We start from the raw sequence: 14,644 nt of genomic DNA on the forward strand, positions 1-14,644 counted from the left end.
AACCATCATTATACCTAATCAACATCATACTCACTATCACGTGGTTTCACCCACAAATCAACCTTAATCATTCCTCAAGCATATATCACAACATACATATCTCTAATGCATCGTCATACCATCAAGGCATCAATAATCATAATCACATATATGATCACATAATATATCTCAACCGAACCAAACATATCTCGTCTACATAATTTCACCCAAAATTACCAAATTCCACACTTCAACTCCTCAAACCTTATTATTCAATAACCAACCTAATCATTCATATATTCATTATCTGAAATTCATCCAATCACTTGTGCCATCATACAATGCACACATCGACTTACCTTTCTTACCTCTTTCCGGCCTCCTGCCCAAAATTCACGGCCTCCGGCCCAATTTTCACAATTTAAATGCACGAACCACAAATCAATACTCATTACCCGTTACCTCAGCCCATATGAAGTAGGGATAGAACTCACTTAGAATCCATGTTGGAGTATCCCTAAACACCCAAAACCACAAGATTTCAACACCAACTACCCAAAAACGTGTAACAGTAGAGAATTTCGAAAACTGGGTAGAGATGAATGAAATACTCACCACAAAACTTAGATAGAATTGTAGAGGATGAGAAGAGCGACGCGTGGCCGCAAACGGCTCGTCAATCAGAGCTCCGTAACTCAAGTTATTGTGGTTTGAAGATCAAAGAGAGTTAGGTTTTCTCTCTTCTCTTTTCTCTTCCCAATTTCAGCGCCCAACACCCCTTGTTTAGGGTAAAATGAGCTGAAATGCTCATAACTAATGTTCATATATGTTGGGCCTTGGGTCCACTTATGCCCGGTTTACTTATTTTTGTCCATTGGCCCAATTTTAGACCAAAACCTTTAAGATTAGCGCTCTAAGTTGCACTTTAAATATTTCTACCTCCCCTAATTATAATTCCTCATTTCTTAATCTTATTTACTCATAATCAATTTTCTCAGCTGCAGTACCAGACAGATCTCAGCCGGTACTTCCGGTCAAAATTCCACTGCGCGCTTTTACGCAGAAAACTATGTTTTCCGACTCGGAAAAATTCACTGAATCCAAATATCATATTTAAATCATCAAATTCCAATTGCCAAATCTTCCAACCATATTCACTCTTATTTAACTTATTATTTAATTAATTTCGGTTAGACCAGTATTACACCTGTCATTTTCTCATCATTTTAATGAATGTCTTGTTTAATCAAGAAGTAACATTAGTACCTTTAGGATGAAGAATGTCAAAAAGTAAGTCCATTTTGCTATTGCCTTAATCTGGATTTATCTTATAAGGTCCAATTGGAAATTCAAGGTAAGGACTAGTAAACAAACTTATACCTGCTCCTCTTCCTTTGCCATGTGTTGACTAACTGACGTCTGCAAAGCTCCTGTGCAGGATGCTAACTCTCTAGCAAAACTTTCATCGTTGTGGGTGGAAGAATTTAGCAGCTCAAATAGATGATCAAAAAGATTGTTTTCACCAAGAGAATATGTCTTTGCAACATTCTTCACACGTATATCAAGGGCTGGAAAAATCACCTATATTCCAGAATAATATATTTCACTCAGAATGTTCGAAAGCTGAAACCATAGCTGAACAGGATTGATGCAGACAAATTAACAGAATAATCTTTGCCAAAAGTATGAAGGTTTCAAGTAAAGCAATAACAGAAGATTAAGAAATTACTAAACAACACCGGTTTCTTTTTCCTCCTACTAACTCTTTCCAAGAGCAATAATAGAAGATTAAGGAAAAACACAGCAATAAATCAAGCGATTTCGGACATGAAAAACTAGAAAAGCATAATCGCTGGCGGCAGCATAATTAAAATGTCGAGGGAATGGTTCCCATTGCTTAATTTACGCGCTGATTCTCGGTCGGGCATAATTAAAATTTAACAAAACAAAAATTAAAACCTAAAATAACACTTTTCTTTTTCATTAACTAAAAGCCCGGATTTGGGTCGGGTATATGTATCCATTTTATAGGGAACAGAACAAAAAGGATAAGAAACTTATCGCCTATGCTTCCATAACCCAACTGAGTTTCAACTGAGGGTCCTCTCGTAAAGCGAAGTTCAGTTCAGATGTCAATAATGTCGATATGTACTGGGCATGATGAGCTACTTCCAGGCCAACGGAGAGGTGGTGCCCGTGACGGTGGTGGGCTTCAAGGAAGGCAATATCGTGACGCAGGTGAAGACGGAAGCAACTGACGGATACAGTGCAGTCCAGGTCGGGTACCAAAGGGTGAGGGAGAGAAAATTGACTAAACCCGAAATGGGTCATCTCCAGAAGGCTGGTGCCATCTCCATGCGCCATCTTCAGGAGTTTCGCCTTCTCTCCGTCGACGCTTTTCAGCCCAACCAGCGTCTCGTCTTCGATCAAATCTTCCAGGAGGGCGATCTTGTTGACGTCTCCGGCACCACCATCGGCAAGGGTTTCCAAGGTTCTTTTCTTTTCTTGCTATTTGCTTTAGAGAATCATGCTTTCAAATTCTCATACTTAATCCGAATCACAGGCAAAACACTGAATGAAATTGCAAGTAAACGTGAATGTATATTCTTTTATCCAACGTCTTTAGAATACTCATAAAATTAATGCAAATTCATATTATCACTCGAGCAGATCATCATTATTCAAATTACAAATAATGTGAGTCTGCAATTTGAGCCCAATTAGTTTTGATATTATGTCAATTTTGAACTTGAAATCTAGAAAATCCAAACCATATTATATCTCATAAGACAATGGCTCTCTGCATAAGAATTAATCGCAAGTAAGATTAGTTCTTTAATAATTTACATGTAGTTTTCCATTGAATTTTGCATTATATTTGCTTGGATTTGACTTGAATTTGGAACTCTTATTTTTCCTTATTAAGATGTTGTCCCTTAGCATTCTCCTCTTGAAAAACTTTATGCACAAGAGAAATTCAATATTTCTCAAATTATTACTTTATTCCCACCAAATCCTCAAATTTAAAGTATATCTTTTGCACTCATCTATTCTGTCTCTATCAATATCTTTGGTGAGTCCTCTCTTTTTTTAATATCGACATTAAGCTGAGAAGAATGGACAGTGAAAAAGGAAAGGCTACTTTGACCTAAATGGTTTCTCCAGAATTAGGCCATATAGCAGCATCATTCACATGAACATTCAGTTATTGTTGATGTGAGTGCTTATTGTCGTCTGTGGATAGTGAGAGGTGCGACGGGAGAGTTCTGGGGTGGCAGGGGTCCAGGAGGGGTGGGGGGTTGGCACTTGGCACTGAGTTTGAGGAGCAAATTCGTCTAAAAGTTAATTATTTTTAACATGTGAACCATTTGAAAATTTTAATGGATGTTATGAATTTTTTAAAAATGTTGGAGATGATTTTGATTTTTGGCAAAAACTTTAAGAACCAAAACAATACTTTACTCATTTGAAAACTTTCAGCGTCAAGTGTTTATTTAAAACCATTAGAACAAAATCCTTTTTATTTTATTGGGTGTTAGATAGTAGAGAATTCTTCCCTTGATTTTAGCAACTTTTGCCATGACCATTCACATTTCACTCTTTTCTTTCAACCATCCATGAGAATTCGATGGGTATTGTGCGAGTTTCATAAAGGAAATATCATTTTTGTATTGCTTTGTTATTTTAAATTCTCGTCAACAAAACAGTGAAAATTAGAAAATAGGAAGCCTTGAGAATAAAAAATCCAGTGACAACAATGCGACATCTTTTAATATCATGCACATTAAGATATTTTCTCTATTAAACTCTAATCAATAACCACTTAGACTTCCTGCTCATAACATATTTAGTTGATAGCCTGATAGATGGGTATGCATGATAGTAGCATTCAACCCTCAGCCAGACGTGAACATTACTTAATTATCTTAAAGTATTGTGCAGGTGGAATCAAGCGTCACAACTTCAAGAGGGGTCTAATGACCCATGGTTCTAAGAGTCACAGACAACTAGGATCAATCGGTGCTGGAACTACACCTGGCCGTGTATACAAGGGAAAGAAGATGCCTGGTAGGATGGGAGGAACCAAGAGGAAGATTAGAAAGCTTAAAATTGTCAAAATTGATAAGGATCTTAATGTGGTTATGATCAAAGGTGCTGTCCCTGGTAAGCCAGGGAATCTTCTGCGAATAACTCCAGCCAAGATTGTTGGGAAGAACATTCCAAAAAGTTGATGTGTGTCATGGTTTTTTGTTTTTATCGTTTTTCTTAATTCTTAAATTCCTGTTTATTATCTTCTTAGCGTTAGTGTTGGCCTTGATTAATTGTCTGTAACTCTGTGCCCTTATTGTTTATTACTCCTCCATCATAAAGTTGATACTCGCTAGGGGTGTGCATAGGTCGGGTGAAACCGGATTTGATGTGACCCAGACCCGACCCGAAATATATACCGGGCCTATTTATTAGATTCGAACCCGGCCCTATATCCAATGAAACCTATACATTTTCGGGCCACGATTATACCGAATAAAAACCGGGTGAAAACCGGGCCGTTAACATTTTATTACCTTGATACCTTTTTATAAGATAGCATGTGAAAATATCTAAATTTTCAATACTCCAACCATTATTTGACATGATAAAATTCACTTAGAAAAATAAACAATAACTAACTCTTTTCTAAAATTAAAGTATAACCATAATTAATACTAATATTGTCTAATAACACCAAATATTTAATTCAATAAATATAACACAATATTATATATTAGTCTAAAATCTTATGCATTTTAAACATAAAACATTAACTTATAGTCTTATAATAACTAATAACACAATATTAAGGTTTACAATACTTAAATTTCACATAACAATAGTCATCATCCATCACTAATAACACAAAATATTAATTCATTACTCGCCCTTATCATCCCATTATATTGATCCAACTACTCCGGATCACCCTAAGAGTATAAAATATCTTGATGAGAAATTCTTGCCATCTTTAGAGTTGAAAATGTTCCCGGAGCACTATCAGCATGCTTTCATACGCTTCATTGTAAGAGTTTGTTTTATATTTCTTGGTGAGCTAGCAGTTTTCTGTTTTTTCCATCCTTTTTTCTCTTATACCTTAGCAATAGCATTTTTTTTTCTCTTATGGAATTGGTGAAATTGATTCATTATGTAATTTGTTTGCACATTTGATTAGTATAGATATATTATCAGCTGCTTCAGTTTGAACCAAAATTTATACATGTCTTAGAGATGTCTAAAACATATCTTTTGCAAGTGTAAAAGATGAAGGAAATTGCTAAGCTTAAAGCACTAGAAGATAAGAGGAAATTAGAGGCTGAGGTAAACTTTCTTTCTGTACAAGTGACTGGTAAATCATTGTTAAATTGTGGTTTATTTTAACTTTTAAATTCTCTCTCTCTCTCTCTCTCTTCAATGTAGTAGACTTGTGACTTGCACATTTTTCTACTTCTGGTTTTTCCTTGTTAGATAAAGAAGACTAGTGACCTCCACGAGGAGAATACCTTCTGGTGGAACCTTCTATTGAGAGAACTACATACTATTTGTTAATATTAACAATTCTGATTTTCCGAGAAAAAATCTGAAAGGCTATTAAGTTTGATTTTGAAGTGTAGGTGTGCACATTAATTGCATGTCTATTTACAGCTGATTTTAAATGATTCGTAACATTGACTTGTTTGCTGTTACTGGTATTATTGTTTGCGCTACCATTTAAGATGTGTATTGTGTTAGAACAGTGATTGTTATTAAACATTATTTTTGGTAGGTTTATCATTTGGATACTTGCATAAATATTAAATAATATAATTTTCTATTGTTTGTTAGGTTTTAGAAGTTTTCTTGGCTTTTGGTTCAGAACTCAAGATGTTCAATGAAGTTCTTGAAAAAGGAAGAGAATAAGCTCATCGATGAAGGACTTGATGTTTCTGCACTGGTGAACACAAAGCTAGTCCACAAGGAAGGAAATGCTGTCATTAGGCTGCACCGCACTACTAAAACCAGCATATTAGCTGTGAATAATTTTGTTTTCTGCAACTTTTGCTGTACATTTAAATCCATAGCATATGAGCTCCTGGAGAACTGTTGCTGCGAATTTAAATTCGCAGATAACTTACATGCGACTTTTGTCGCGAAAAACTTGTGAAATTCGCAAGTAATTTTGTGAAAAAAAAAAAATCAAAGTTTTATCCAATTTTAGCTGCGAATTTTTTTACATGAACAAAATTGTAGTTGCGATTTTTGTTGCAAATTTCGCAGAGAATTATTTTGCAGCAAAATTCACAGGTAATCGTTGCAGCAAACTCCGCACGTAATAAAATCTGCAAAAAAAAAATTGCAGTAAATTTCGGAGATAATTAACCTGCACCAAAATGCACCAAAATTCACAGGTAATCGTTGCAGCAAACTCAGCAATAAAATCCACAACAAAAATCGCAGCTAATTTGCATAGCAAATTTCACAAATAATTTGTAGCAACATTCGCAATAAATATAAATAATATGTGACAAATACAAATTGTAAAAATTTGAAAGTATCAATGATTAATAGTCAACTAAATAAATGACAAACAATGTAAGAATCATTTTGTCAATAAACTCAAACTAACCTCCAAATTTCTAATGCGAAGTATCAAAGTCTCAATTATCATCTAATTAGATGGACATTAGACTAAATAGACAATATACTATTCAAAAAAAACATTATATAGTTCAATTTACTCTGTCTCATCCAATTCTTCATTTCTTCTTTCTCCTTTCACTTCTTCGAATTGAGCTTGTAAAGAACTCGTTATTACGTGAGGCATCTTCAATCTGTTTGGAGCTACTGCCACCTTGACTTTTGCGGGGAGATTTCCTTGATAAATCTTTCCATTTTGATTCAACCCACAAGCTACAATGATGAAAGAACACAGTACAAAATACATTAACTGGAAAGTCATGAGAAAAACTAATGCTGCAAATCTTTAGCAGCTTAAACATAACAAGATGAGACAATTACAGATGCTGGATGATAACAATCTGCATGGAATGTTTAAGGAAAAGAGAAACACTAGTCACAGAATAACACTAAAGTGCAAATGAGAAATGCAAAATATAACATTTGCATCTTATTTGCCAGCACTAAGTTAGAACAAATTACTTCAACAACAATGAAAACAACAAAGCACGATCCTACTAGGTAGGGTATGTTGGCTACATGTCTTGGATCATGTTTGTGCTCATCCCATTTATACTCAAATCTCCTTTTAAATTTCTTTATAATCTAGGACAGATTACTACATCTGGGAAAACGTTCCCTTTAGCAATAAAAACACATTATTTGTATTTGCCAAAATCAATTCATCAAACCACCATATCAAATCGAATCACATTACACCATTGTAACTTGTAAGAACAGATGAGCAAAAATAGACCGATTTGCTCCCTCTTTAAAGTTTCTACTCTCTAGAATTCCTACCGGAAGTAATATTGAATAGTGGCAGAAACTTGTAACATCTTTATTAATTGGCTTAGGCTGGATTTAGTAAAGCTTTTTCAAGAGGTGCTTAAGTTTTTACAAGCTCCTCATTTTGTATTTGGTAAATTAAAAAGTCAAGTGTTTGTGCTTGCGGTTTTTAAAAGTTAGGGATGCTTTTGAAAGCACCTCAGCAAGAACTTTTCAAAGCTGGCTTATTCTTATCAAATTTTATTTATTTTCCCGCACATATTTCTCGCTATTATATTACCATTGAAATTCTCATATATTTCTAACTCCTCATCCTAACCTTCACAAATTCTAACACAGCCTTCATATATTTTTTATTTTTCAACCTAATCTTCACAAATTTCAACACAAATACATCTCTGTCACATATTAGGTATGAACTTCTATCTATTTATATTATTTTTTGTGCGTTGTTTTTGTATTTTTTTAGTAGATCCATTATGTTTGTTTGTTTTTTATCTGTTCTTTGAAATATGAAGAGGTTGACTTGGTTTATGAAAACTAATCATAAAATTTTTCTTGCAGGAACTTTTTTATTTTAAAATTATCTTATTTTAAAATATTATATAAAATTTTAAAGAATTTAAAAAAATAAATTACTCTTCGTTATAAATATATTTATTATAACTTTTTTAAGTTTTAAAAGCTGTTTTATCAAACACAAATTATGGTGCTTGTGTTTACTATAAGTCATTTTTAATTTGATTTTACCAACGCAAGTACTACAGCTTTTAAATTTCAAAAGCTACTTTCAAAAAGTAAGTTTTATCAAACCAAGTCAAATATGTTGAGCTTAAAGTTACGACCATTAAAAAACAATCATGCAGTGTTTTGGCAACTGGTATAAACTGATACGAGCCCTATGGGACAAACTGAGAATTGTCATATGCCAATTGGTCTAATTACAAGAGCAACAACTAAGAGAATAAAAGAAGGTTTTGCAAACATGGCTAAATCATTTGTTCAGGAGATGTATCAAGAATTGGGCAAGACAATGATTAACGATTATCAAAAGCCACACGTGTTACTATTTTACAAGATACATTGAAGACTCTCATCAGTCAAGATGAATTAAAAGAGACATCACTTTCTTAAAATTTATTCCATGTTTATTTTATTTTTATTATTTGTTTGTTTTAGGCCCAATTATAATTTAGCCTATATTTTATTCTAGTGAACTTACGAGTTAGGGATTTAAATTTAAGAGGTATAAAAATCCTCTAAAACCTGGTAGCCTTTTTTTTTCTTAATTTTTGAATAAAATTTTCTTTGAGTTTCTTTGAGAAACTTAGGTGTGAACAGTGATTCTCTTAACTGTTGCATCAGGAAATCAAATTGAGGTAGAGGAGTCCCTTTCTTTGATCTTCCATCTTATCGTGGGTTACGTTCCGTATCATTTGGTATCAGATTTCAGGTATTAGATTAATTTTCATTAGTCTACGTTTACCCTTTCTGTGTTCTACATAAATTTTAATAAAAAAAATTTTTCAGCCACGCATAGTCACTCTATCCTTGTGTCTTATTATTTTCTTGTTGATTGGCTTTTAATTCCTTTCCCTAGGATTATTTTCTTTCCTTGCTGCCTTTGTGTTCATCATTATTCTTTTCGTCTTTTTTTTTATTATTTTATTATTATTCTTCTCATTATTAGAAAAAAAAAGAGTACGCACTTTGAAATTTCTTCTTAAAGTGCAACAGTCAAAGAGATTCAAGAGTGGTAAAAGGCAAGAGTGGTAAGTTCAATAGAGGGTAAAAGCCAATTTTGAGAATAAACACGAGTGTCCATCTTTGAGTGAAACACGTGAGCGAGTGCTTGTGAGGTCCTTTTATAATATTTTTGTTACAGGTTCATTGTTATGGCAGCTCATTCTAAAGATACTGTAGTTGACATGGAGTTGATGCAAAGGGTCATTCAACACTTAACTAATCGCTTGACTGAATTGGAAGCATGGAAGCAAGAGATGACACAGACACTATCCAAGATTGCTAAACAAGGACCTTTTTCCGGAATCGGCGTCAGAATCATGTACCTTCTGATGATGACTCTGATGGGGTTATAACACCTCGACATAAAAGTCAAGATAGCAATCAACGCCATCAAGATGCAAATACCACCATTTAAAGGGAGAAATGATCCTGAAGTTTATTTGAAGTGGGAACGTAAGGTGGAAAGAATTTTTGCTTGTCATAATTACTCTGAAGCAAAGAAGGTTCGTTTGGCAGCAGTTGCATTCTCTGACTATGCCTTGCTTTGGTGGGATGAACTAGTGAAGACACGACGGCGGAATGATGATCACCCTATAGAGTCTTGGGATCTTATGAAGCGCCTCATGAAGAAACGATTTGTGCCTTCGTACTACTACAGGAAAGTGCATCAGAAGTTACATCGACTGACTCAAGACTCCAAGTCTGTTGAAGACTACCATAAGAAAATGGAAATGCTTATGATTACTGCCAACATAGAAGAGGACACTGAGGTTACTATGGCACGATTTGTGGGTGGTTTGAATAGAGCAATTGCTGATGTGGTGGAGTTACATCATTATGTGGAGATAGAGGATTTGGTCAGTATGGCAATGAAGGTGGAGAGGCAACAACAAAGAAGAGCACCAAGAGGATTATCGCATGCTAATCCAAAGTGGGAGTCTCATAGTGCTGACACAACAAAGACTAAGGGTGTTGAATCCAATGCATTGCTTGATGCTACGAAGAAGAAAGGTAATTCTAACTCTTCTTCTGCTACTTCTAGACATCGAGATATTAAATGCTTCAAGTGTCATGGTATGGGTCATTATGCTAGTGATTGCCCAAATAGGAGATTGATGGTTATTAGAGGAGATGATATTGTGTCTGATTCTGATCATGGTGATGACTCTGATCATAATAGCATGCCATCTTTGGAGGATTGTTCTCATGGTGATGTTGAGTATGCAGTCCATGGTGAATCTCTTGTTGTTAGACGTGCTTTGAATTTACAGGTGAAAGAAGAAAATCTAGAGCAACGCCACAATCTTTTTCACACTAGATGCTTGGTGGGTGGAAAAGTGTGTAGTCTAATTATTGATGGCGGGAGTTGGACTAACGTGGCTAGTACACTTATGGTGGAGAAATTGGGTTTGACATGTGTTCGACATCCTAAACCATATACGTTGCAGTGGTTGAATGACAGTGGAGAGATCAAGGTTGACAAACAGGTGACAATTGCATTCTCTGTTGGCAAGTATGTTGATGAGGCATTGTGTGATGTGGTGCCAATGCAAGCTTGTCATTTATTATTGGGGCGATCTTGGCAGTTCGACCGTCGAGCATTTCATGATGGTTATACAAATCGATTCTCCTTTGATTTTAATGGTCGCAAGATCACTCTTGCTCCTTTACCACCTAAGGAGGTTTACCTTGACCAGTTGAAGCTTCAACAGGATACCAAGGGGAACATGGGATGTGAGATCACAGAAAAATCTGAGAGAAAAGAATATAGCAAAAGGCCCAAAGGTGAGTGAAAAGAAAGAAAAGAGTCCATGTCATGAGAGTAGTACAAATACAAAAAAATTGAGAAAGTTGAGAGCAAATTGTGTTTCTTTGCAAAAGAGAGAGATTTAAAGAGTGCTTTAATAGGCAAGAAAGCTTTGTTTATGGTTCGGTTTAGGGATACTTTATTCTCTGACACTGACCTTAACCCAAATTTGCCAAATAGCTTTGTCTCTTTGTTGCAGGCATTTGCCGATGTCTTCCCTATTGACGTACCACGTGGTTTGCCTCCATTACGTGGGATTGAGCACCAAATTGATTTTATTCCTGGTGCTAGCATTCCTAATAGACCAGCCTATATGAGTAATCTTGAAGAGACAAAGGAACTTTAAAGGCAAGTGGAGGAGTTATTAGCCAAAGGTCATATCCGGGAGAGTATGAGTCCATGTGCTGTACCAGTTTTGTTGGTTCCAAAGAAGGATGATACTTAGCGAATGTGTGTGGATTGTCGTGCAGTCAATAAAATTACGGTAAAGTATTGTTATCCTATCCCTAGGTTAGATGACATGCTTGATGAGTTATATGGTGCATGCATATGCACTAAAATTGATTTAAAAAGTAGGTATCATCAAATTAGAATGAACCCAGGGGATGAATGGAAAACTGCATTTAAAACAAAACATGGGTTATATGAGTGGTTAGTAATGCCTTTTGGGTTAACTAATGCCCCTAGTACTTTTATGCGTCTGATGAACCATGTTTTGCGAGACTTTTTGGGTAAATTTGTTGTTGTTTATTTTGATGATATCTCATTTATATCACTTGTTTGGATGACCACTTGTCACATGTTTCAACTGTTTTGGAAGTGCTTTGACAAGAGAAATTATATGCTAATCTTAAAAAGTGCACTTTTTGTATTGATCGAGTTATATTTCTTGGTTTTGTTGTGAGTGCGAGTGGAGTTGAAGTTGATGAGGAAAAGGTAAAGGCTATTCGTGAATGGCCAACGCCTAAGAATGCTTCTGAGGTACGAAGTTTTCATGGGTTAGTTGGGTTTTATAGAAGATTTGTAAAAAAATTTTCTACCATTGCTGCGCCTCTCACAGAGGTCATAAAAAAGGATGTTGGATTTAAATGGGAAAGGGAACAAGACATTGCATTTCATACCCTAAAAGACTATTTGTGTTCTGCTCCTATTCTTGTTTTACCTAACTTTGATAAAACCTTTGAGATTGAATGTGATGCTTCTGGGATTGGTATAGGTGCTGTTTTAATGCAGGAAAAATGAGCCATTGCCTTCTTCTGTGAAAAGTTGAATTTAGCTTAGCGTAAATATTCAACATATGACAAAGAATTATATGCTTTGGTTCGGGCTTTAAAGGTTAAAGCAATGCACTTGAAAGCACGTGAATCGCTTGAACAGAAAAATAAGTTGATAGCCCAACGGGTGAATAAAGGTCGAAGACAACTTATTTTTGAACCTGGTGATTGGGTATGGGTTCATTTGAGAAAAGAGAGATTTCCTACTCAACGAAAATCCAAGTTAGACCCTAGGGGTGATGGTCCATTTCAAGTGCTCGAAAGGGTCAATGACAATGCTTACAAGATTGACCTTCTAGGTGATTATAATGTATCAGCTACTTTTAATGTCTCTGACCTATCTCCTTTTACTTGTGATGCAGATTCGAGGACGAATCTTTTTCAGGAGGGAGAGAATGATACGAGCCCTATGGGACAAATTGAGAACTGTCATATGCCAATTGGTCCAATTACAAGAGCAACAACTAAGAGAATAAAAGCAGGTTTTGCAAACATGGCTAAATCATGTGTTCAGGAGATGAATCAAGAATTGGGCAAGACAATGATTAACGATTATCAAAAGCCACACGTCTTACTATTTTACAAGATGCATTGAAGACTCTCATTAGTCAAGATGAATTAAAAGAGACATCACTTTCTTAGAATTTATTCTATGTTTATTTTATTTTTATTATTTGTTTGTTTTAGGCCCAATTATGATTTGGCCCATATTTTATTCTAGTGAACTTATGAGTTAGGGATTTAAATTTAAGAGGTATAAAAACTCTCTAAAACCTGGTAGCCATTTTTTTCCTTAATTTTTGAATGAAATTTTTTTTGAGTTTCTTTGAGAAACTTGGGTGTGAACAGGTGAGGTAGAGTAATTCCCTTGACTGTTGCATCAGGAAATCAAATTGAGGTAGAGGAGTCCCTTTCTTTGATCTTCCATCTTATCCTAGTTTACGTTCCGTATCATAAACAAAAGCACACGAAAAGTCATATGTATACCTTCACCCCGGTCTGCAAAACCACAAATGAGACATGTACAAATCCATGGCCTTCCAGCACGGGATGCTTTTGCACCAGCCTTAAGGTCACCGTTATGCTGCTTCAAACTACACCAATTAAGATAAGTACAAATTAAATATCTACTCCCTCAACTCCATGGCAAGTTGCAGACAAAAGCATTACAAATTAAGGGCCATAACAGAAACAACTTTATGGAAAGAACAAAATTTGAAAAAGGAGCACAAAGTCCCTTTGAATTTTAGGTCCTTTGATGTCATCAACATTAAGATAGAATATTTCAAAGAAGAATGATGCTATTGAATTTTCTGTTTACAGTCAGATAGATTATGTCATCGTCACAGTTAATCAGACTATCAGAATTTCAAGCACATTAAAACATCGTTTTAAATGCAAGTTACCTATCCAGATCAAACAGGAACCAGTGCAGAACCAACACGGCTAATTTGCATACCAACATTACAATACATTGAAACAGAAATCAGTCAAAACTCAAAGTAGTACCAAAAAACTAAATAAATGGATCTTCATAACAACATAGTATGTTTTTTAAATATCTAGAAGATCATCATAAAAATCTTGAACCATAAAATATAAAATGAAGAATAGTTGCTCATTCTATTATTTAATCACTTGTGTCTTGACTCACACTCTCTTTCTCTCTACTTTCTCTGATGCTTCTCTTAGAACCAAAAGTAAGATGCTGGTGAACAGCAATGACCCTTCGAAGCTGGTGTTTTTCTATTGGTGCTAGGGGATGAGCCTTCTAGGATAATTAAAAGATTGGTTATGAGCTTCTTGGGTTCTGCCTTCGAGTTGAGTTAAGGTCTTTCTTTGAAAGTCTGTATTCTATTTCTTAACCTTTTGTATCGATGGTTATTAATTTTGTGTTCCCTCTTCGATGCTTGTTTGGTTATTCATACTTAGAAAGCCCTCTCGTCTATTGTATTATGCTTTTAAGAACTGAATCAGTAAATAGACATTTTTGAAGTAAGTTATTCAATAGTGTGTGCTTAATCTTACATCAATACCAACATTTTTCACTGACACAAAAAATAAAATGATAATTGCAACTTCAGTTTCAGGAAGACACAATGCAAAAAACATGGTAACTTGAGACAATATGAACATCTAATTGGAAGTTAGTATATATACTAGGGCTAGTTGTATTAGTGATTACTAATTCTGTTACAATGGGTGTATAAATACTCTACCTCTCTCTACAAATATTTTTCAAGCTTCGTGAATAGAATTCAGTAGTAGTATTTCACCTTATTGATTCTCTTGTTACTTTTAGTTTTAAATAATTTATAATTAAGTTTTTACATCAAGTTTGTATTTTTTTTGTCTTTGCATT

The 14,644-nt window shown here is 34.9% G+C and overlaps 2 protein-coding genes and 2 pseudogenes across 2 annotated transcripts in view; 2 read left to right on the plus strand and 2 right to left on the minus strand.

Annotated features, from left to right (window-relative positions):
- LOC107632983 overlaps positions 1 to 2,130 on the minus strand; it is a 14,147-nt pseudogene extending 12,017 nt beyond the window's left edge.
- Positions 2,131 to 4,349, plus strand: LOC107630335 (50S ribosomal protein L3, chloroplastic; the record flags this gene model as incomplete). Its single annotated transcript, XM_016333435.2, is given in 2 exon segments — positions 2,131 to 2,470; positions 3,922 to 4,349. Coding segments are annotated over 2 exon segments (630 nt in total), but the record flags the coding sequence as incomplete, so codon positions are not given.
- Positions 9,597 to 11,836, plus strand: LOC107632984 (annotated as a pseudogene).
- Positions 13,217 to 14,644, minus strand: part of LOC107632985 — a 3,726-nt gene continuing 2,298 nt past the window's right edge. Inside the window, exon 6 of the mRNA XM_016336619.1 lies at positions 13,217 to 13,376. Coding sequence (XP_016192105.1) covers positions 13,217 to 13,376 — 160 coding nt within the window. The remainder of the gene's footprint in view (positions 13,377 to 14,644) is intronic.

This window comes from Arachis ipaensis, chromosome B03, assembly GCF_000816755.2.
Source record: "Arachis ipaensis cultivar K30076 chromosome B03, Araip1.1, whole genome shotgun sequence".
Taxonomy (NCBI): Eukaryota; Viridiplantae; Streptophyta; class Magnoliopsida; order Fabales; family Fabaceae; genus Arachis; species Arachis ipaensis.